A 25,233-nucleotide genomic window follows, 5' to 3' on the forward strand; every position below is an offset into this window, starting at 1 on the left:
ATGTCACTCCCCAGTCTGAAAGGTATGATGTCACTCCCCAGTCTGAAAGGTATGATGTCACTCCCCAGTCTGAAAGGTAAGATGTCTCTCCCCAGTCTGAAAGGTATGATGTCACTCCCCAGTCTGAAAGTGTCACACCCTGATCTGTTTCACCTGTCCTTGTGATTGTCTCCACCCCCTCCAGGTGTCGCTGATTTTCCACAGTGTATTTATCCCTGTGTTTCCTGTCTCTCTGTCCCAGTTCGTCTTGTATGTTTTTTTCAAGTCAACCAGCGTTTTTCCCGTTCTCCTGGTTTTTGCTTTTCTCCTTTTTCTAGTCCTCCCGGTTTTGACCCTTGCCTGATTCTGGACTCTGTACCCGCCTGCCTGACAATTCTGCCTGCCTTGACCACGAGCCTGTCTGCCACTCTGTACCTCCTGGACTCTGATCTGGTTTTGACCTTTTGCCTGTCCACGACCATTCTCTTGCCTACTCCTTTTGGATTAATAAACATTGTAAGACTCCAACCCTCTGCCTCCTGTGTCTGCATCTGGGTCTCGCCTTGTGTCATGATAGAAAGGTATGATGTCACTCCTCAGTCTGAAAGGTATGATGTCACTCCCCAGTCTGAAAAGTATGATGTCACTCCCCAGTCTGAAAGGTATGATGTCACTCCTCAGTCTGAAAGGTATGATGTCACTCCTCAGTCTGAAAGGTATAATGTCACTCCCCAGTCTGAAAGGTATGATGTCACTCCCCAGTCTGAAAGGTATAATGTCACTCCTCAGTCTGAAAGGTATAATGTCACTCCCCAATCTGAAAGGTATGATGTCAGTCCCCAGTCTGAAAGGTATGATGTCAGTCCCCAGTCTGAAAGGTATGATGTCACTCCCCAGTCTGAAAGGTATGATGTCACTCCCCAGTCTGAAAGGTATAATGTCACTCCTCAGTCTCTGTGAGCACAGCTCTGCTATTGGATCCAGAAAGGTTTTAAGCAATAAGGGGCCTTCATTTTGGGGACATAAATCAAATGGCTAGTTAGTATTCTGGACCCAACTCGAAAACATATTTCATGTGCATCATTATTGTCTAACGATACAGTTTGATAGTTTAAAACCCCTTCTGAGAACAGCAACAATGCACTATATTCTATTCCAAAGACATTATAATGCTGTGCTGGTGAAAATATGTGCATGAATTCAACTTTAACCCTGTACAAATAAATTATTGCTACTTACAAAGCAATCCTACAGATGTCTCCTAACTGTGTATCAATTCAGATATGTGTACATGGGGGAGACGCGGGCAGAATAGGGACTAGGGCCAGGAGTGACACAGACATCAGGGTTGGGGTCCATTCCATTTCAATTCAGTCATTCAGAAAGTAAACAGTTTACTTCCTAAATTGACTGAATTGAAATGGAATGGACCCAAACCCTGATGTCTGTGTCACTCCTGGCCCTAGTCCCTATTCTGCCCTAGTTATGCACTTCATACTGCAGTTCATACTGCATTCATACTGCATTCATACTGCATTCATACTGCATTCATACTGCATTATTCAATAGTTCATCATCATCTCTATAGTGTGCAGGAAACTAGGACTAATAACTCTCTCATCATATTACCCTGTTAGGAATACAGTACACTACACACAATGACCCTGAAGACCCACTTTACCCACACATCTACCCAACCAGTCAGACCCACTTTACCCACAGTCAGACCCACTTTACCCACACATCTACCCAACCAGTCCGACCCACTTTACCCACACATCTACCCAACCAGTCACCCACACATCTACCCAACCAGTCAGGTTACGAGTTTCCTTCCTTTAGGGTCAGGCCCAACTATTTGTGAGTCTGCGATGCATGTATTGCAATTTGAGTGCAGGATTTTCATATAAGGCAAAAAAAATACTTAAAAAGTCACTAAAAATACTGAGCACTTTTTCAAAGAGAGGAAAAAACTGTAGTATCCACAAAGCAAAACTAAAATATAATACTGAACATGGCATTAATACTCCTCCATATAATCCATATGTCTTCTTTCTTCCAAAGGCAACTGGTCCTCCTCTATATGGCATGTGGTGTGTTATTGTTTCCTCACATTGAGTTTACATTACTATTTGAGTAATATTTCTAAGAGATGAGTTTTGCTTGCAGCCTGCAGGTATAGCACAATGTGGGGGGATGATTCAGTCCTGGAGTTCCAGGTCAGAGGTCAGGTTTCAGTCCTGGAGTTCCAGGTCAGAGGTCATGGTTCAGTCCTGGAGTTCCAGGTCAGAGGTCAGGGTTCAATCCTGGAGTTCCAGGTCAGAGGTCATGGTTCAGACCTGGAGTTCCAGGTCAGAGGTCATGGTTCAGACCTGGAGTTTCAGGTCAGAGGTCAGGGTTCAGTCCTGGAGTTCCAGGTCAGAGGTCATGGTTCAGACCAGGAGTTTCAGGTCAAAGGTCAGATGAGCATTGTGGTGTATAAGAAGAAGCCTTGTTTGTTTGTTTTGTCTGGGAGCGTCGTGGCAGTGCGGTGTGAGCGAGCGAGCATTACAGTCTAACAGTATGTACAGCTAGCTGGATGTAGGAGCGCCACGGTACCAGCCTCGGGCGAGCTCTGATGATATCACATCATAGGGCTGTCTCAGGGTAATGATGTCATAAGGTGGTGTCCTGGGGTTCGTCGTCCTCAGGCACGGCGTAGGGGTCGTGGTCTGGGTTATCGTCTCTCCCCGGGGGAGGAGAGTGTGTCACCGCTCCGTAGCGCCTGCAGGGGGCAGCACCGCTGAACTCGTCGATGAGGCTGTCCAGGTTCACATTGATGGATGGGATTTCATAATTGAAGTAATCTATTGATGGCATGGTTAGCGGGTTGGCATGGCGACAGAGGTGGGATGTGATTATTATGGAGTGGTGGTGGTGAAGAGAAGCATGAAGAGGAGGAGGGCGTATGGTGATGATGGTGTGTAAAAAAGGAATAAAGCAGAAAGGAAATTTAGTTTTTTGAGTTATAAAAAACTGCATTCTGTTGTTGTTGTTGTTTGAAGAAAGCAGCAGCAGGTAAGTATGCTATGTTGGTCTCTGACACATTCTACACAGGGAGGTAGTCATACTGTGTTACTGGGCTAGTACTAATAACACCAGAGACATCTGGAGAAGCTAGGTCTATAACTGGGAGGTAGTCATACTGTGTTACTGGGCTAGTACTAATAACACCAGAGACATCTGGAGAAGCTAGGTCTATAACAAGGGAGGTAGTCATACTGTGTTACTGGGCTAGTAGTAATAACACCAGAGACATCTGGAGAAGCTAGGTCTATAACAGGGAGGTAGTCATACTGTGTTACTGGGCTAGTACTAATAACACCAGAGACATCTGGAGAAGCTAGGTCTATAACAGGGAGGTAGTCATACTGTGTTACTGGGCTAGTAGTAATAACACCAGAGACATCTGGAGAAGCTAGGTCTATAACAGGGAGGTAGTCATACTGTGTTACTGGGCTAGTAGTAATAACACCAGAGACATCTGGAGAAGCTAGGTCTATAACAGGGAGGTAGTCATACTGTGTTACTGGGCTAGTACTAATAACACCAGAGACATCTGGAGAAGCTAGGTCTATAACAGGGAGGTAGTCATACTGTGTTACTGGGCTAGTAGTAATAACACCAGAGACATCTGGAGAAGCTAGGTCTATAACAGGGAGGTAGTCATACTGTGTTACTGGGCTAGTAGTAATAACACCAGAGACATCTGGCGAAGCTAGGTCTATAACAGGGAGGTAGTCATACTGTGTTACTGGGCTAGTAGTAATAACACCAGAGACATCTGGAGAAGCTAGGTCTATAACAGTGCACAGGTCCTTTGTGCTGCTGTCCAAAATAATAACGAAAAGTTAATTCAATTTTGTTCAGTGAAATAAAATAACACGTTTTCAAAATTATTTCACAATGACACAAAACGTAAAATAAAAACGTTTACAACAACGACCAGATTGCTGTATTGACCACAGAGGCAACAAGATGTAAGTGGATTGGGCACTAAGACATCGAAGCTTGAATGAACAACGGGAATCATCTCTATGATTGTGTCCTAAATTGCACCTTATTCCCTATGTAATGCACTACTTTTGACCAGAGCCCTATATAGGGAATAGGGGGCCATTTGGGACACACACAATATTATGAGGGAGGGAATTAGTCTACTTGTTTGCTCATTTGCTGAGGTATTGCTGCAGCTGCTGGACAGCAATAATAACCAGAGAATGATGACCGTCTTCCACTGTGTCAGAATGAGATGGAGCAGGAGGCGATGCTGTCAGAGGGAAAGCAGTGAAACAGACGGAGCACTGAGCAGGAGGTGATGCTGTCAGAGGGAGGGCAGTAAAACAGATGGGTCTGTCCTGAAGCAATGGGTCTGGGATGGGGGTCACCTGGGGGTTACCTGTGAGCCCACACACCTGTCCTGTAGCAGGGGCGACGTTTGTTGGCATGGGGATGATGAAAAGGGGCGAAGCGTTAAAGATGGACCTTCGGAGGAAGCGACAGCCCCTGCAATGGTGAGCCCTGCAGTACGTGATGCGCTCTAGGGAGTCCATAAGCCATGCATATAGTACGTACAGTCTGAACAGCAGCATGGGACAGCTAGCTAGCGTTAGCATGGCTGATACTGTAACACCAACAGAATGGGGCAGCTAGCTAATGTTAGTATGGCTAATACTGTAACATCAACAGAATGGGGAAGCTAGCTAGCATTAGCATGACTGATACTGTAACACCAACAGAAAGGGGCAGCTAGCTAGCGTTAGCATAGCTGAAACTGTACACCAACAGAATGGGGCAGCTAGCTAGTGTTAGCATGGCTAACATCAACAGAATGGGGCAGCTAGCTAGCATTAGCATGGCTGATATTGTAAACCCACTGAATGGGGGAGCTAGCTACTGTAAGCATGGCTGATACTGTAACACCAACAGAATTGGGCAGATAGCTAGTGTTAGCATGGCTGATACTGTGACACAAACAGAATGGGGCAGCTAGCTAGCATTAGCATGGCTGGCTGATAGCTAGCTGTTTAGCTAGCAGGTACAAGATGTATGCATGTTTGAAGCAGGCTGCAGGAGAACCCAGAGGCAGCCACAGCACCAGGTCAGGTGGGGCGAGGCGGGCGGAGCAGTGAGAGATGGAGCGTAGTACGGTAACATTACTGGCGGGCGAGGTCAAATCTGGCTTACCCTAAACGTCCCCCTCACACTTAGCCCACACCACACTGACTCCCCTGGCCTCACACGGCTGGTACACAACATAGTAGCAGGTAGAGCAGAGCAGGGGAACAAGAGAATCATGAATAGAACACAGGGTCACAGAGAATGACTGGTATTGATACTGACAGGTAGAACAGAGAACCTCATAGAATATTAGAATTAGATTTCTATGGAACACCTCAGATCATAATTATGACATCAGACAAGAAGTAGGCCTATCTGAGTAACCACTTCTTCAATAAGCCTGGTTGCCAGTCTGTTAATGCTCTCTTGCCAACTCCTTGTGGAATTGTTTGCCAATGTGCAATGGGGTTGGAAAGAGCACAAACAGGTCTGGGACCAGCCTAGAATGAGCCATGTTTGTCCTGAGAGAGTAAGCATAGAATTAGAATGACTAGAATTCCCCTTTCAAGTCAACATTCCATGATGAGTGGAACAATGTCGGCTATATTCATGGATTGCATGTTGTGTCACAACATCGTTATGAAGTTTCTCTTGAGTCCTGGTGCCGACTGAAGGTCAATGCATTGTCAATGGGCACTGATGAAGATCTAGCCTAAAGTGCATTATACTGGGCTTGGAAACCCAATGATATTTCAAAAGGAGACAAGCTATTAGTAGGAAAACCTTTTCTCATCATTGTGACGTAGCCAGATTAACCTTAGATGCAGTATAACTTTACTGCATCTAAGATTGAGGGACAGTCCTGGGTTTTTGATAGCTAACGTTACCATTGCTAGACATTTTTTACTAACTTTGATAGTTAATCTCTCTAAAGTGAATTTGATGACATCACAATGATGGCAAACTTGTTTCTTACTTGCTGTCTTTAGCAATATCGTCGTATTTCCAGGCCACTATAGTGTAATATATAGTGTAATTTAGACTAAACAGTCATTAGCTGACTGGGCATCACTCGACTTTCAGGCACCACAATGGCTGAGGCGTTCATAACAACGCACAATGCGACCAAATGACGGTGAATACACTGTCAAATTGCCGTGGTATGAGGGGGTTTGTCTGTTCTAGTCATTCTATTTCTATACGTGTAAAGCCTGGGACCTACCTAGCTCTGGTGTACTGTATGAGGGATAAACAGAGAGGAAGCACATGATGAATCTAATGGAAACTTCCATACAAGCAGGACATCGCTATGCTTCCCTGATGTTTCCTCACAATACTTAGAAACATCAGCACATAACACAAGCAATGGATACATAGTGTCGTTTTCTCTCTACAATGTGCAACAAAATCTTAATATTTACAACATATTGTTCTTCTCGGACGACTGCGTCTGTCTGTCTAAAGGCCACCGTTATTCAATAATACATTATTTTATAGAACGGGTGAGTCAGTAGTGATAGGATGCTGATTTCCCTAGTCCTACTAGCTACACCTGTCCACCGTCTCCATTGGACAGTGCCACAGCCAGTCTGAGAGCGGGACGCGGCTGCATCGTCCCTGACCCCACCTGTGGTGGTTGGGGCGGTGGTAGTGGTGGTGTCGTTGCCGTGGTTACGTGATCATCATGTTGTTTACCTGTGGACATGCTCTCCCCCGGGGACAGTCCGTCCAGGATGCCCTGCTCCTGGGGCCCGGGGCCAACAGGGGTGGCCCCCGGCTGAGGGACGGTGGGCGGCTGAGGAGGGGGCAGGCTGGGCCTCTGCCGGGGCTTAGGGGTGGGCCGAGACTTGCCCAGCGTGCCGGTCAGAGAAGGGGGGGAAGACAGGGACCCCAGGGACCCTAGGGAGCCACAGAGAGGGGTCTGACCGGGGGAGGAGGCCCCTAGTCCTCCAGGGGCCTGTGGTGGACCGGCCAGTCCATAGGGGGAGGGGGTGCTGGGAGGGGTGGGGGACAGGCTGACCGGCGACGGCTGACCTGTGGACTGGTCCGAAATCCCACCAGAACCACCCGACTGGCCGTACCCAGCTGGAACCTTTGGAGGGATAGGGGCCAGCTTCTTAGAGCCTGGAGACAGAAAAGAAGAGAGTTAACATGAACATGAATATCTAAAGTAAATTAACACATCTAAAACTAAGCCTACTTTTATACCAGGAGTTGGAACCGGTTCAGGGAACAGAACCGAAAACCGGATCATAACAAGATGTTGCTGCAAAGAAATTATTTGAGCAACAAAACCCGAACCAAAAACAAAAGTGATCTATACTGTTCCGGAACAGAAACCTTATTTTAATAAAGTTATTTTACGTTCTGGGCATTTTTTCCAGTCCCACAAAAATCGCAACAAAGCACCTATGCAAAGCCGTCTGCCTGCCAGCTGGAAATCTTTTCCAGTGGGTGTGGGTGTGTGTAGGTTACCTGCCCCTCCCCTCTGAAGCAGGTACTGTAGCCTACTGACAATGTTACAAGCTTGATTCAGAAATTAGGGAGAGATGTTTCATTGGAGAAGAATGGATTGACTTTTCAATGCTGGTTAAGGATACTATTGTTATCGTGTTTCACATTGGATTTATTAACCATAAAAAGGTAAGACGTGCTCTTAATTCTAGTGCTGCTCTGCACACAAGCTTGTTAGCTAGCTTGCTACGTTCCTCCATAGAAGCCTCTCCTCTGTAGGCATAATTCTTTGAGGCTAATTCAGATAATGCATGTCATAACAAGATGGCCAGCGCTTCAAAGCAAACTTCCTCCATCATCTCTCGCTCTCCTCACCCTCAACATTTCAGTTGCATCTTGTGCCCTCCACTGTGACTGGCACAGTGTGTGTGTCTGTCTTTCATTATGATTAAACCATGCTGTTACGGCAAAATACAATTTGCTCTTAACCATTTTCCTATTCAGATTAAATTGCTTACTCTCTCCACAGCAAGCTTCTCTATCCGCACTGATTGGTGAAGTAATTTAATGCCGAGCTAAATGCATAAAAGAACAGAAAGGAACTATAAAAACCGGTACTTTTGTCTGGTTCGAACCAGTTCAGAATTGTATTTTGCTGGTCAGAACAGTGGAACGGAACCAAAAAATACGATTGGAAAATAATTTTGGTTCCAACCCCAGTTTTATACAGTAAAACAAATTAATATAAACATTTCGATAACCAACAAATTAGATTAGACATGTATAATACATGAAGGATCATGTTGAATGGAGAATCTCTATGGACCGTGTTAAGGACTTAATCCAGCAACAAGCTTACTATGAATCCTTCCAAAACCCGCTCAAAGTCATACGTTTGCTGTATAGGTAAAACAACAAGAATCCAAAGATATTGATCTGACTGTGACTTTGAACCGCTGACCTTTGCGCATGGTGTGTGGGCTGTGTTCTGTGGAGTGGGGCGACTGGCTGCAGCTCTGCTGGCCAACACCAGGGGGCACCGTCGGACCTGCCACCTGCACCCCCTTGTGACCAATCACTGGAGAGCTCTCCTTACTCCTCAGTGTACTGGTGAAGGAGAGAGGATGTTAGGCTATTGTCACTGTCCACTTTATAGATAGATGTCAAACTATATCGCAACATAATCGCTACAGAAATGTCCTTCTTCTTCATTAATTTGACCTTTATTTTAACAGGGACCACTGAGAATAAGATCTCTTTTACAAGGGAGCCCTTCTTAATTGTCATCATCATCATCATCATCATCATATAACCTTAATCAATGTCAGTGGTCTCCAACTTACTACATAGTATCTGGGTCTTTGGTTTCTCTCTCTGTTGTGTTGCTGCAACCTACTACATAGTATCTGGGTCTGTTGTGTTGCTCCAACCTACTACATAGTATCTGGGTCTGTTGTCTTGCTGCAACCTACTACATAGTATCTGGGTCTGTTGTGTTGCTCCAACCTACTACATAGTATCTGGGTCTGTTGTCTTGCTGCAACCTACAACATAGTATCTGGGTCTGTTGTGTTGCTCCAACCTACTACATAGTATCTGGGTCTGTTGTCTTGCTGCAACCTACAACATAGTATCTGGGTCTGTTGTGTTGCTCCAACCTACTACATAGTATCTGGGTCTGTTGTCTTGCTGCAACCTACAACATAGTATCTGGGTCTGTTGTCTTGCTGCAACCTACAACATAGTATCTGGGTCTGTTGTCTTGCTGCAACCTACAACATAGTATCTGGGTCTGTTGTCTTGCTGCTACCTACAACATAGTATCTGGGTCTGTTGTCTTGCTGCAACCTACTACATAGTATCTGGGTCTGTTGTGTTGCTGTAGTTATTGACTGTTAATAATAATAGCTAGCTCCCATCATATCAGGCCTTCAACACCTATATAGGTGTCACTAGAGAGTGTGTACTTCAGAGGGTATAGGGGTCACTAGAGAGTGTGTACTTCAGAGGGTATAGGGGTCACTAGAGAGTGTGAACTTCAGAGGGTATAGGGGACACTAGAGTCTACCAGTGTGAACAGTATAGGGGACACTAGAGTCTACCAGTGTGAACAGTATAGGGGACACTAGAGTCTACCAGTGTGAACAGCATAGGGGACACTAGAGTCTACCAGTGTGAACAGTATAGGGGACACTAGAGTCTACCAGTGTGAACAGTATAGGGGACACTAGAGTCTACCAGTGTGAACTGTATAGGGGACACTAGAGTCTACCAGTGTGAACAGTATAGGGGACACTAGAGTCTACCAGTGTGAACAGTATAGAGGTTTGTGTAAATGAGGAGTCACTGAGAGGGGAAGGGAACATCACCAAGCAGGCTGCTTCTGAAACGTTGACATAGGCTGCGTCCCAAGTGGCACCCTATTCACTACACTAGTGCACTACTTTTGACCAGAGCTCTATGGCCCCTTGTCCAAAGTAGTGCACTATGTACGGAATACGGTGCCATTTGAGACTGTGACATAGACAGAATTGGTATAATGACTCCCGCTGCCCTACTACGTCTAGTGGTATTGACTATACTGGAACACAGGACACTGGACACAGGACACTGGACACAGGACACAGGACACTGCTAAATAGTAAATTAATGGTTACCCAAACTACACTCACTAGACTATATACACACTCACTAGACTATATACACACTCACTAGACTATATACACACTAACTAGACTATATACACACTCACTAGACTATATATACACTCACTAGACTATATATACACCCACTAGACTATATACACACTCACTAGACTATATACACACTCACTAGACTATATATACACCCACTAGACTATATACACACTCACTAGACTATATACACACTCACTAGACTATATATACACCCACTAGACTATATACACACTCACTAGACTATATACACACTCACTAGACTATATACACACTCACTAGACTATATACACACTCACTAGTCTATATACACACTCACTAGACTATATATACACCCACTAGACTATATACACACTCACTAGACTATATACACACTCACTATACTATATACACACTCACTAGACTATATATACACCCACTAGACTATATACACACTCACTAGACTATATACACACTCACTAGACTATATACACACTCACTAGACTATATACACACTCACTAGACTATATATACACACTCACTAGACTATATATACACACTCACTAGACTATATATACACCCACTAGACTATATACACACTCACTAGACTATATATACACCCACTAGACTATATATATACACTGACTAGATTATATATACACTCACTAGACTATATACACACTGACTAGATTATATATATATACACTCACTAGACTATATACACACTGACTAGATTATATATATACACTCACTAGACTATATACACACTCACTAGACTATATACACCCACTAGACTATATACACACACTAGACTATATACACACACTAGACTATATACACACTCACTAGACTATATACACACTAACTAGATTATATATATATACACCCACTAGCCTATATACAAACCCACTACACTATATACACACACTAGACTATATACACACTCACTAGACTATATACACACTAACTAGATTATATATATACACTCACTAGACTATATACACACTCACTAGACTATATACACACTAACTAGATTATATATATACACTCACTAGACTATATACACACTCACTAGACTATATACACACTCACTAGATTATATATATATACACTCACTAGGCTATATACACACTCACTAGATTATACATATACACACTAGACTATATACACATTCACTAGATTATATATATATATATATACACTCACTAGACTATATACACACTCACTAGATTATATACACACACACTAGACTATATATACACACTAGACTATATACACACTCACTAGATTATATATATACACTCCCTAGATTATATATATATACACACACTAGACTATATACACACCCACCAGAATATATACTGCTCAAAAAAATAAAGGGAACACTTAAACAACACATCCTAGATCTGAATGAAATAAATAATCTTATTAAATACTTTTTTCTTTACATAGTTGAATGTGCTGACAACAAAATCACACAAAAATAATCAATGGAAATCCAATTTATCAACCCATGGAGGTCTGGATTTGGAGTCACACTCAAAATTAAAGTGGAAAACCACACTACAGGCTGATCCAACTTTGATGTAATGTCCTTAAAACAAGTCAAAATGAGGCTAAGTAGTGTGTGTGGCCTCCACGTGCCTGTATGACCTCCCTACAACGCCTGGGCATGCTCCTGATGAGGTGGCGGATGGTCTCCTGAGGGATCTCCTCCCAGACCTGGACTAAAGCATCCGCCAACTCCTGGACAGTCTGTGGTGCAACGTGGCGTTGGTGGATGGAGCGAGATATGATGTCCCAGATGTGCTCAATTGGATTCAGGTCTGGGGAACGGGCGGGCCAGTACATAGCATCAATGCCTTCCTCTTGCAGGAACTGCTGACACACTCCAGCCACATGAGGTCTAGCATTGTCTTGCATTAGGAGGAACCCAGGGCCAACCGCACCAGCATATGGTCTCACAAGGGGTCTGAGGATCTCATCTCGGTACCTAATGGCAGTCAGGCTACCTCTGGCGAGCACATGGAGGGCTGTGCGGCCCCCCAAAGAAATGCAACCCCACACCATGACTGACCCACCACCAAACCGGTCATGCTGGAGGATGTTGCAGGCAGCAGAACGTTCTCCACGGCGTCTCCAGACTCTGTCACGTCTGTCACGTGTTCAGTGTGAACCTGCTTTCATCTGTGAAGAGCACAGGGCGCCAGTGGCGAATTTGCCAATCTTGGTGTTCTCTGGCAAATGCCAAACGTCCTGCACGGTGTTGGGCTGTAAGCACAACCCCCACCTGTGGACGTCGGGCCCTCATACCACCCTCATGGAGTCTGTTTCTGACCGTTTAAGCAGACACATGCACATTTGTGGCCTGCTGGAGGTCATTTTGCAGGGCTCTGGCAGTGCTTCTCCTGCTCCTCCTTGCACAAAGGCGGAGGTAGCGGTCCTGCTGCTGGGTTGTTGCCCTCCTACGGCCTCCTCCACGTCTCCTGATGTACTGGCCTGTCTCCTGGTAGCGCCTCCATGCTCTGGACACTACGCTGACAGACACAGCAAACCTTCTTGCCACAGCTCGCATTGATGTGCCATCCTGGATGAGCTGCACTACCTGAGCCACTTGTGTGGGTTGTAGACTCCGTCTCATGCTACCACTAGAGTGAAAGCACCGCCAGCATTCGAAAGTGACCAAAACATCAGCCAGGAAGCATAGGAACTGAGAAGTGGTCTGTGGTCCCCACCTGCAGAACCACTCCTTTATTGGGGGTGTCTTGCTAATTGCCTATAATTTCCACCTGTTGTCTATTCCATTTGCACAACAGCATGTGAAATGTATTGTCAATCAGTGTTGCTTCCTAAGTGGACAGTTTGATTTCACAGTAGTGTGATTGACTTGGAGTTACATTGTGTTGTTTAAGTGTTCCCTTTATTTTTTTGAGCAGTGTATATACACACTCACTAGACTATATATTTACATTTTTACATTTTGGTCATTTAGCAGACGCTCTTATCCAGAGCGACTTACAGTAGTGAATGCATACATTTCATAATTATTTTTTTGTACTGGCCCCCCGTGGGAATCGAACCCACAACCCTGGCGTTGCACACACCATGCTGACGTTGCAAACAACAACACCACCTGAACTTCCCACTCCCAGGTCATTGGATGTGACTGTGGATTGATGAGCCTGAACTTCCCACTCCCAGGTCATTGGATGGTGACTGTGGATTGATGAGCCTGAACTTCCCACTCCCAGGTCATTGGATGGTGACTGTGGATTGATGAGCCTGAACTTCCCACTCCCAGGTCATTGGATGGTGACTGTGGATTGATGAGCCTGAACTTCCCACTCCCAGGTCATTGGATGGTGACTGTGGATTGATGAGCCTGAACTTCCCACTCCCAGGTCATTGGATGGTGACTGTGGATTGATGAGCCTGAACTTCCCACTCCCAGGTCATTGGATGGTGACTATGGATCACAAGAGACATCACTTGAGCACAAGACTTGGGTATTCTATTCCCCAGAAATAAGTCCTGATCTTCTGATTGACTTCCAGATCTTCTGATTGACTTCCTGATCTTCTGATTGATTTCCTGGTCTTCTGATTGATTTCCTGGTATTCTGATTGATTTCCTGGTCTTCTGATTGACTTTCTGGTCTTCTGATTGATTTCCAGATCTTCTGATTGATTTCCTGGTCTTCTGATTGATTTCCTGGTATTCTGATTGATTTCCTGGTATTCTGATTGATTTTCTGGTCTTCTGATTGATTTCCGGATCTTCTGATTGATTTCCTGATCTTCTGATATATTTCCTGGTCTTCTGATTGATTTCCGGGTCTTCTGATTGACTTCCTGATCTTTTGATTGATTTCCTGATCTTCTGATATATTTCCTGGTCTTCTGATTGATTTCCGGATCTTCTGATTGATTTCCTGATCTTCTGATATATTTCCTGGTCTTCTGATTGATTTCCGGATCTTCTGATTGATTTCCTGATCTTCTGATATATTTCCTGGTCTTCTGATTGATTTCCGGGTCTTCTGATTGACTTCCTGATCTTCTGATTGCTTTCCTGGTTTCCTGATTGATTTCCTGGTCTTCTGATTGACTTCCTGGTCTTCTGATTGACTTCTTGGTCTTCTGATTGACTTCCTGGTCTTCTGATTGACTTCCTGGTCTTCTGAGTCACTTCCTGATCTTCTGATTGACTTCCTGGTCTTCTGATTGACTTCCTGGTCTTCTGATTGACTTGATATTAGTAAACAATTATGAGTTTGGAATATTCAAAAGTTGTGCATCAGTTAACCAGAAAAACCTTCACTACAATTTAAACTACATTAGTAATACATTAATATGCTTGTAGATAACCATATGCAGTGTTATTCATGCATTTATTTATTTTCTGTTCTGTGCAAAAGGCAGTAACATCCTCAGTTGCTAGGCAACTTCCTGGAGAGACATCCCCTGGCAATGTGAATGTTACAGATTCTGAGATACGGAATTGGAGACCAGCAAAAACACAAAAATATGAGCCAGCAAGATAAAGGACATGGACAGGACATGTGGCCACCTGGAAGAAGAGCTGGTAAGCCCACCTCTCTCTCTCTCTCTCTCTCTCTGACCTCTCTCTACTCTCCCTCTCTGCTCTCTCTCTTCTCTCTCTCTCTGCTCTCTCTCTCCCTCTCTGCTCTCTCTCTTCTCTCTCTCTCTCTCTCTCTCTCTCTGCTCTCTCTCTCTCTCTGCTCTCTCTCTGCCTCTCTCTCTCTCTCTCTGTGGTGTAGTGGGTGGTGTCTCCATACTCTCCTGCATCTGTTTGCCTGTCTGTATGTCTGTCTCAGTGTCAGGGCAGGCAGCAGGTAGGCAGGACAGGCGCAGGGCAGACGGGCAGGCAGGCATTGTATTTACCTAGTCAGCCTGGGGAGTCCTCTCTCTCTGGCACAGGGACATGTAGCCCACAGCGGGGTGGCAGAGGACAGCAGGCTAGGGGGGTTGCCCATGCTCATGCCCAGGGACAGGTCATGACGGGCCAGTACCAGGGGGGTTTTCATGTAGAGGGTCGAAGCCTTAGCCATATCGGGGGGCAGGGGAGCATGAGGCGGCAGCGACATGTCACCTGGCAGCGGGTGGCCGTGCGGGAGGGCGTGTTTGGAGGGGAAATGCAGGCAGCTGGGTTTGGGGTTCGAGTTGATGTCAAGCGAGGAAGAGGAGGAGGAAGAGGAGGAGGTGGGAGGCGGGAGAGGGGGGGTGAAGCCAGACCATCGCAGCGGGAGAGGAGGGGAGCCGGGGGGCTGGGACTCTGGCCCTGGGGCCACGGGGCGAGGACAGGGTAGGACCTTGGGGTGGGGGTAGAAGTGGTGGGGGGCGGGATGGGGTAGGGTGGAGGTGGGGTAGGGAGGGGGCGGCCGGTCCTCCCCTGGCCTGGGGGGAGGGTAGACATGAGAAGAGTCCGGCCGATTGGGCGACACGTCGTCTGAGCTGTAGGTATATAAAGAACAGAACAAAGAAGAAAGAGCTGTAGCTGAACAGAGGGAGGGAGATGGGGCGGTGGTGGCGGTGGTGGTAACGGTGGTGGCGGTGGTTGTGGTAGCGGTCGTGGTGGCGGTGGTGGTGGTGGGGGCGGTGCTAGACGGTTATCTTGTTGTGATTACTGAGGTGTCGGTAGTTAGCTAGTGTCTAATCCAGAGCAAAACTAAAAATCAGAGTTTGTTTTCTGGTGTGGAGAAGGCAAGCGGACGGTGGGGAGTGAACCAAGCGTAGCACACAGACTGCAGTCAGCTTTGTGAAGAGAAACAACAAGCAGAAAGAACAGCAAGGCAAAAGCAAAAGGGATTCCCAAAGGAAAGAAAAGAGGGCTGCTGTGGAGCCTGTAAAACTCCCTCTGTGATCAACGTGTGTCTTCACACGGCAAGAGGCTATGGTGAAACAGTCTCTAACGAACTAGAAGGGAGGATAACCCAATTGGCTTTGACCTCTACAGTATGTAGTAGCCTGAGATTGGCCTTTATGTTTGACCACGGCACATATTCAGAAAGGGTCTCAGAGTAGGAGTGCTGATCTAGGATCAGGTCACCCTGTCCAGCTAATAATATTCATTACGAGCTAAAAGGCTAACTGATCCTAGATCAGCATTCCTACTCTGAGATGCTTAATGGCTTAATGACTCTAATATGGGCCCAATCAGACACAAATTCAACATATAATGTTATAGAGTTCCCTCAGCCAGCCCAGGGCAGTGTGAGACAGACACAAAACCCTTTCATCTCATTGGCTGAAAGAGCAACAGAGCAGGAGGGAGAATAAGCCAGTCACAAGCCAGAACCAAGCATATCTTATAAACAGCCTTTCTGCAACACAGGAGCAACATTTCACATGGATGCAGCCATTATTAATTCAAACAATAACAAAATGGATGTACAGTTGAACTCGGAAGTTTACATACACCGTAGCCAAATACATTCAGTTTTTCACAATTCCTGACATTTAATCCTAGTAAAAATTCCCTGTCTTCGATCAGGTAGGATCACCACTTTATTTTAAGAATGTGAAATGTCAGAATAATACTAGAGAGAATGATTTATTTCAGCTTTTATTTCTTTCATCACATTCCCAGTGGGTCAGAAGTTTACATACACTTAATTAGTATTTGGTAGCATTGCCTTTAAATTGTTTAACTTGAGTCAAACGTTTCGGGTAGCCTCCCACAAGCTTCCCACAATAAGTTGGGTGAATTTTGACCCATTCCTCCTGACAGAGCTGGTATAACTGAGTCAGGTATGTAGGCCTCCTTGCTCGCACACGCTTTTTCAGTTCTGCCCACACATTTTCTATAGGATGAGGTCAGGGCTTTGTGATGGCCACTCCAATACATTGACTTTGTTGTCCTTAAGCCATTTTGCTACAACTTTGGAAGTATGCTTGGGGTCATTGTCCATTTGGAAGACCGATTGCGACCCCGCTTTAACTTCCTGACTGATGTCTTGAGATGTTGCTTCAATATATAGACATAATTTTCCATCCTCATGATGCCTCATGATGCCATCTATTTTGTGAAGTGCACCAGTCCCTCCTGCAGCAAAGCACCCCCACAACATGACGCTGCCACCCCCGTGCTTCACGGTTGGGATGGTGTTCTTTGGCTTGCAAGTGTCGTGTCTTTGGCTATGCCGGATTAAGTGATATGACATGCTATCCTATAAAAGTCTTTCTCTGTAATTAATATCACCTGATTCGCTAATCATGTAAATGTAATTAACTAGAAAGTCGGGACACCACGGAAGAGTGTTTATAGAGCCATTATCTTCCGAGTAAAATCTTAAAAACTTAGTAATATTTCACATCGATAGCCGTCAATATTAATCCTCCTATTATTTTCAGTCTCATAATGAAAGTTGTAAATTCTTGGTTATCTTCACAAACCCTGGCTAACAAGTTGAATCAGCAATACAAAATTGGGTTTAATTATTTATTTACTAAATACCTAACTAATCACACAGAATTACATATACACAGAATACAAATTATGTCATACAGAAAACATCCCTGGTGGACGGAGCCGACATGGCGGCGTGTTACACAAAGAAAGGGGGTTGGGCTTGAATGAAAGAGCGGGAAGACTGAGGAACAAAAGAAACAGCAGCTATGCTATCGTAAATACATTATCATATGCATTCTAAATCACCGCCCATTTGGAAAAGGAAAATGCAATAAATATTTTCTCTGAGCTGCGCTTCGGTAGGTTGGTCGTAGATGCTGGCGGTGTTGGCCAAAAGAGATCTTCCTGTCCTTGGAAGAATGTCTCTTTTGGTAAATTGGATACGTTGTAGTATCTTTGTCGTGTGTTAGGCTGGATCCGTCGTCCGTCCTTTCCTAGCCCACGTCTACAGCGGCCGCTGCTAACTCAACGGCTAGGAAGTATCACTTCTGTAGTGAATAAGTTCAAAGTTCATACCATTCGCCACCAATGCTCACGCTGAAGTTGGCTTAGTTCTGTACTTGACATGTGTGTCCTTTTAACGCAGAGGCTGCAGACCTCACGTAGTGGAACTCTGGTTACATTGTGTCATTGTCTTATATAGTGGTGAGGGGAGAAGGGTGTGTTTCATCGTTTATAACCCCTGTCTCTTCACAGGGGCGGGCCACTGATTAAGCAGGGCACTTTCCTTATGAAAACCCAATTCTCTCATTTGGAAGCTAAAATTACATTTAATCTTTTAACAAACAGTTTCAATATCAAACATTTAACTTGCACAACAATTCCATGTGAATTTGATAACTAGAATATGTAGACTTTCCCAGGTACAGTTTATGTCGTCCTGTCATCAGTCATAATGTCTCAGATGACAACCGAACTGACATCCATACTCATTAAGTTCCAACGCATATATCCAACTGGTTATATTACCGAAATATGGTTCCTTTTCCCCATTCATAAACCTTACCCACAGGCCAACGTCATGACACAAGCCTCCCCCTTTTTCCTCCAAACATAACGATGGTCATTATGGCCAAACAGTTATAACTATGTTTCATCAGACCAGAAGACATTTCTCCAAAAACTACGATCTGTGTCCCCATGTGCAGTTGCAAATCGTAGTCTGGCTTTTTTATGGCGGTTTTGGAGCAGTGGCATCTTCTTTGCTGAGCGGCCTTTCAGGTTATGTCGATATATGGCTCGTTTTACTGTGGATATAGATACTTTTGTACCTGTTTCCTCCAGCATCTTCACAAGGTCCTTTGCTGTTGTTCTGGGATTGATTTGCACTTTTCACACCAAAGTATGTTCATCTCTAGGAGACAGAACGCGTCTCCTTCCTGAGCGGTATGCCAGCTGCGTGGTCCCATGGTGTTCATACTTGCATACTATTGTTTGTACAGATGAACGTGGCACCTTCAGGCATTTGGAAATTGCTCCCAAGGATGAACCAGACTTGTGGAGGTATACAATTTTTGTCTGAGGTTTTGTCTGATTTCTTTTGATTTTCCCATGATGTTAAGCAAAGAGGCATTGAGTTAGAAGGTAGGCCTTGAAATATATCCACAGGTACACCTCCAATTGGTTCAAATGATGTCAATTAGCCTATCAGAAGATTCTAAAGCCATGACATAATCTTCTGGAATTTTCCAAGCTGTTTAAAGGCAGTCAACTTAGTGTAAACTTCTGACCCACTGAAATTGTGATACAGTGAATTATAAGTGAAATAATCTGTCTGTAAACAATTGTTGGAAAAATTACTTGTGTCATGCACAAAGTAGATGTCCTAACCGACTTGCCAAAACTATAGTTTGTTAACAAGAAATTTGTGGAGTGGTTGAAAAACAAGTTTTAATGACTCCAACCAAAGTGTATGTAAACTTCCGACTTCAACTGTATCAATTCCAGATTGCCACTTTAATGTGATATTAACTGGGATGGATTGTATTAATAACTGGTGCGGTTTAAGATGAGAGTAGAAATCAAAACGGTCAAAGTCACTCAGTGTGTCAGCAGAAAACACAGTAGCCCTGGCAACAGAGGTCAACTCAAGCCACGTCACTGGGACCAGGTTGAATAATGACATGCTCTCAGAGACTTGTGGAGTGAAATGATATGTGACATTTAAATAAAGAAAAAGTATACGTATGTACTTCAAATAAAGTGTTCATGTTAAATAAGCTATAAACCATAGTGTACCCTCTCAAAACTGAAGGAACGTTAGCTAGCCCCTGTTTATTATCTTCCACAATGACATAAACCTGACAGACTAAACAACAACGGTGAAGTGGAGGGACAGACGATGAGGAGAAATATAGGCAAACAAGAAAGAACCCCAAATCATGTCAGAGATGAGACGAGATTAACACGTCTGTGAGACATACAACAACAACAACAACACAACAACAACAACACAACAACACAACAACAACGGCTCAAACACTTCAAGTCATGGAGAGCTGGTGAAGATGATGATGATGGTGGTGAAGACGGGAGGAAGGTGGAGAGGAGGAATCCTCCATGGTGGTGGTGGTGGTGGGGACTTACCCGATCCGGTCCCTTTCCCCAGGTTGAGGTGGGGGTGAGGGGGACTGGGCCAGCTCTCCAGGCTGCTCCAGGATGAGGGAGTGGTCAGCAGGGGAGCCAGGACCCTGGATGCTGGGAGGGGTGGACGAGGCCTTACGGGCCAGGGTGGACGAACCCTTACGTGAAACCCAGGACGTGTCCATCACCCGGACACCCATACTGGGAGGGACAAAGACACATAAAACAAGAGACGGTCAGACAAGACGAATTAAAAACGAAACAAACTGTAGAGAAATTGAGAGTTGAGAGGAGGATGTTGGGACTAGAGGAGGTCAGGACTAGAGGAGGAGGAGGTCAGCACTAGAGGAGGAGGTCAGGACTAGAGGAGGAGGAGGTCGGCGGGGAGGGGCGACTAGAGGAGGAGGGGAGGAGGAGGCAGGACTAGGAGGAGGAGGTCAGGACGGGGGTCGGACGGGGAGGAGGCAGGCAGGAGGGTCAGGACTGGGGAGGAGGCAGGAGGAGGTCAGGGGACTAGAGGAGGAGGAGGTCAGGACTAGAGGAGGAGGAGGAGGTCAGGACAAGAGGAGGAGGAGGTCAGGACAAGAGGAGGAGGAGGTCAGGACTAGAGTAGGTCAGGACTAAAGAAGGAGGAGGTCAGGACTAGAGGAGGAGGAGGTCAGGACATTGAGGAGGAGGAGGTCAGGACTAGAGGAGGAGGAGGTCAGGAAAATAGGAGGAGGAGGTCAGGACAAGAGGAGGAGGAGGTCAGGACTACAGTAGGAGGTCAGGACTAGAGGAGGAGGAGGTCAGGACTACAGTAGGAGGTCAGGACTACAGGAGGAGGAGGTCAGGACTACAGGAGAAGGAGTTCAGCACTAGAGGAGGAGAAGGTCAGGGGACTAGAGGAGGAGGTCAGGGGACTAGAGGAGGAGGAGGAGGAGGTCAGGACTAGAGGAGGAGAACAGGACTGGAGGAGGAGGTCAGGACTAGAGGAGGAGAACAGGACTGGAGGAGGAGGAGGTCAGGACTAGAGGACGAGGAGGTCAGGACTAGAGGAGGAGGAGGTCAGGACAAGAGGAGGATGAGGACAGGACTAGAGGAGGTGTCAGGGGACTAGAGGATGAGGAAGTCATGACTAGAGGAGGAAGCCAGGGGACTAGAGGAGGAGGGGGTCAGGACTAGAGGAGGACCCATACAGTACCTTTGTATTTTCCTTATGCTGCTTTGACGGGGCAAAGAAACGAGAGGCACGTAAGTGACACATTCTGTTAATTTTCTATTCATACACAGAGGCTAGTTTAGAGGGCTATGGAGCTACATAGATGATTAGGGAGCTACATAGAGGGTTAGGGAGCTATATAGAGGGTTAGGGAGCTACATAGAGGGTTAGGGAGCTACATAGAGGGTTAGGGAGCTACATAGATGGCTAAGGAGCTACATAGAGAGTTAGGGAGCTACATAGAGGGTTAGGGAGCTACATAGAGGGCTAGGCAGCTACATAGAGGGTTAGGGAGCTACATAGACGGTTAGGGAGCTACATAGAGGGATAGGGGGCTACATAGAGGGCTAGGGAGCTACATAGAGGGCTAGGGAGCTACATAGAGGTTTAGGGAGCTAAATAGAGGGTTATGGAGCTGCATATAGGGTTAGGGAGCTACATAAATGGTTAGGGAGCTACATAGATGGCTAGGGAGCTACATAGAGGGTTATGGAGCTATATAGAGGTTAGGGAGCTACATAGAGGGTTAGGGAGATACATAGACGGTTAGGGAGCTACATAGAGGGTTAGGGAGCTACATAGAGGGCTAGGGAGCTACATATATGGCTAGGGAGCTACATGGAGGGGTATGCAGCTACATAGAAGGTTAGGGAGCTACATAGAGGGCTAGGGAGCTACATAGAGGGTTAAGGAGCTACATAGAGGGTTAGGGAGCTACATAGAGGGTTAGGGAGCTACATAGAGGACTAGGCCAGTGACTAGTGTGGGGATTGGAATGTGCTGAGTGTAGAAGGGGCTAGTATAGAAGTCTAGGGGGCTACAGAGGGAACCTGCAGAAGGGGCTGGTGTGGAAGGCTGGAGGCCTACAGAAAGGACCTGTAGAAGGGGCTAGTGTGGAAGGCTGGAGGCCTACAGAGGGGACCTGTAGAAGGGGTTAGTGTGGAAGGCTGGAGGCCTACAGAAGGGACCTGTAGAAGGGGCTAGTGTAGAAGTCTAGGGGGCTACGGAGGGGACCTGTAGAAGGGGCTAGTGTAGAAGTCTAGTGGGCTACAGAGGGGACCATTGGAAGTGGCTAGTGTGGAAGGCTAGTAGGCTACAGGGCTACAGTGTAGTCTGTACTCGGGGGATGAGATACACAGTGACAGGGAATAGAGGGGTTCAGAGGTATTGGGACATGCCAGACCAAATGACTAGCCTGCACTGTCCTACCAAGAGGAAATGAGTGCATCGTTAGTTAATACAGTAATTAAGCCAAGCTGAGTTCTCTGGAGTGGACTCACACGCAAAGACAAACACATCGTCACAACTCTCCTCAGTCCAACACAGAAACAATAGCCTGCCTTTGATAACCGCCGCAGTTACAAAACTGGTCACTATTCTACATGGATAATAACTATATTTTCTACCAGCGTCTCACACGGAGAACTGTTTGGGGTTGAAGTGTGTGGTGAGAAAATGATATATCAATTGGAAAGAGTAAATCTGTCTGTCTCCTCTGTCTCTGTGACAGTCTCTCTGTGACAGATGGGTTGCCTCCCTCAACGTTCCAGCGTTACGGGTTTACACGTTTGTAGAAGTTTGGCCGTCAGTTGGGACAGAGATGTTGAATTGTAAATGGGAAGCGGGACGGCGGTGACGTCACTGCTGCATCCGCTTGTTGCCCTAGCTAAACATCAGTACAACTCCCGCCCACATGTTAAGCTCCGCCTACCCAAACTTGTGATTCGTTGGGAGAGTCGTCTGTCTGTTTTCCCCTTTCTAAATGTCAGAGAGAATCTAACATTCTGCCCAGACCTTGTGCCGTTGCTCCAACGTTGCTCCAATGTCTAGTTCTCCGAAACTATTTCTGTGAGGGAGGATTTTGGCCTGTCTGCCAGTGATTTTCCACCTGGTGAGTCAGGGAGGGCAGGTGACGTTCCAGACTGAGAAGGATAGGCTAGGTGTGCGTGTGTGGTTTGTGTTTGTGTGCGCGTGCGTGCGTGCGTGTGCGTGTGTTTGTGTGTGTGTAGATCTCAGGAGAATGCGAAGAAGCAACTAGAAGCAACCTCTATCACTGCTGCCGTGTTGCCATAGAGACGGTGCCGGTGCCACTCACCGGGCCGGGACTATTTAAACAAGGTGTGTGTGTGGACTATTTAAATAAGGTGTGTTTGCATTCCTAAGGTATCCCTCTCTAGATGAGGGCTGATAAAGCTGACAGCTGATTGGATATCTACCCTCCTGTGTTCTACTGAGACCTCTACTGTAGATGAACAACCACTTAAAGGGCTATTCCACCACTTTGTGAAAACAGCGCGTTTCTAAGTTTTGTTGAAACTAAAATATTACGTTAAAAAGTTCTACCTGATGACATCATCTAAAGTTTAAACATTACAAAAAGTGAATTTTCAAACACTATGATATTTTCAGTGATGTTTGGAGCAAGAAAATACCCTCCATTGGGCTCGAAACTAAATGCCGGTTTTGAAAATCACAGGTTTTTACTTTAATCCTACCCCGTGATGTCACAAAGCCTTTTTAAAGGGCTTGTCTTCTAGTCTTTTTAACCACAGATCATAGAGTGTGTTCTCACATACTGTATGTAGACGCTGGTTTGGTGCTGGAGAAGTGCCCCTTTAAAGGCTTTAAGAAGCCTTCATAAACACTTCATAATGAATTTCGTTTTCAAAGATGCTTCGTTAAACCTTTAAAGATCTAGTTCATTATGTAAATACTCTGCCTGAGTTGTGTGTTTTTAACAAACTAGGTTCTGGCTCAAGACTTTAAAAAACCAACAGAGAAGAGAAGGAGTGGGTGACATCACGTGGGTTTAGATGCTGCATGAGAAGAGCGAGAGAGAAAGGGGGAAGTGAGAGAGAGAGGAAAAGAGAGAGAGAGAAGAGAGAGAGGAAAAGAGAGAGAGAGAAGAGAGAGAAACAGAGAGAGAGAGAGAGAGAGAGACAGAGAGAGAGAGAGAGAAACAGAGAGAGAAACAGAGAGAGACAGAGAAGAGAGAAACAGAGAGAGAGTGAAGAGAGAAACAGAGAGAGTGAGAGAACGAGGGAGGATGGATAGAGAAGCTTGCACTCAGCAGCAGCCTACCCATCCTTCTTGTAGAATTCCAGCATCATGTTGTCAGTGGCAACGCTGAGTGGGCGTCTACCATGGTCATGCGGCAGCTTGCGTTCTGATTGGTCCATGTCTGGAGAAGGCATGGAGCTGTAGTTTGAGTTGTGGTTGGTGTGGACAGGACTGCCGTAGCAGCCAGTCAGATTAAACTCAATATCTATAGGAGAGGAAGAGAGAGGAACCAATTAGTTCAGGATCCTAAAGACAGTGTGTGTTGCAGGTATGTGTGTGTTTGAGCTTGCATGCATGTGAGTGTGTGTGTGTGTGTGTGTGTGTGTGTGTGTGTGTGTGTGTGTGTGTGTGTGTGTGTGCGTGTGTGTGTGTGTGTGTGTGTGTGTGTGTGTGTGTGTGCGTGTGTGTGTGTGTGTGTGTGTGTGTGTGTGTGCGTGCGTGTGAGTGTGTATGTGAGTGAGTGAGTGAGTGAGTGAGTGAGTGAGTGAGTGAGTGAGTGAGTGAGTGAGTGAGTGAGTGAGTGAGTGAGTGAGTGAGTGAGTGAGTGAGTGAGTGAGTGAGTGAGTGAGTGTGAGTGAGTGAGCGTGAGCGTGGGTGGGTGGGTGGGTGGGTGGGTGCATGTAAGTGTGTGTGTGTGTGTATGTGTGTCTCACCTCCAGGGAAGAACCAGTCAGCGTGCTGTATGATGGGTTCTATGATCCCCACTATCTGAAGAGACACTGTGGTCATCATCTCTGTCATGTTCCTGGAAAC

At 45.7% G+C, this 25,233-nt stretch overlaps 2 protein-coding genes across 2 annotated transcripts in view; one reads left to right on the top strand and one right to left on the bottom strand.

Moving 5' to 3' along the window:
• The window catches only part of LOC106602029 (peripheral myelin protein 22), a 544,081-nt gene that overhangs the window by 217,567 nt on the left and 301,281 nt on the right, over positions 1-25,233 (top strand). The gene's annotated exons all lie outside the window — the stretch shown is intronic.
• Positions 1,453-25,233, bottom strand: part of LOC106594506 (rho GTPase-activating protein 44) — a 53,392-nt gene continuing 29,611 nt past the window's right edge. The window contains exons 13-18 of the mRNA XM_082972897.1: positions 25,134-25,225; positions 24,502-24,685; positions 21,403-21,423; positions 20,223-20,420; positions 8,495-8,640; positions 1,453-7,203 (exon numbers count right to left, since the gene is read on the bottom strand). Of these exons, the coding sequence (XP_082829023.1) occupies positions 6,626-7,203; positions 8,495-8,640; positions 20,223-20,420; positions 21,403-21,423; positions 24,502-24,685; positions 25,134-25,225 (1,219 nt within the window). The 3' untranslated portion in view covers positions 1,453-6,625. The remainder of the gene's footprint in view (positions 7,204-8,494; positions 8,641-20,222; positions 20,421-21,402; positions 21,424-24,501; positions 24,686-25,133; positions 25,226-25,233) is intronic.

Source organism: Salmo salar, chromosome 03, assembly GCF_965601325.2.
Source record: "Salmo salar chromosome 03, fSalSal1, whole genome shotgun sequence".
Lineage (NCBI taxonomy): Eukaryota > Metazoa > Chordata > Actinopteri > Salmoniformes > Salmonidae > Salmo > Salmo salar.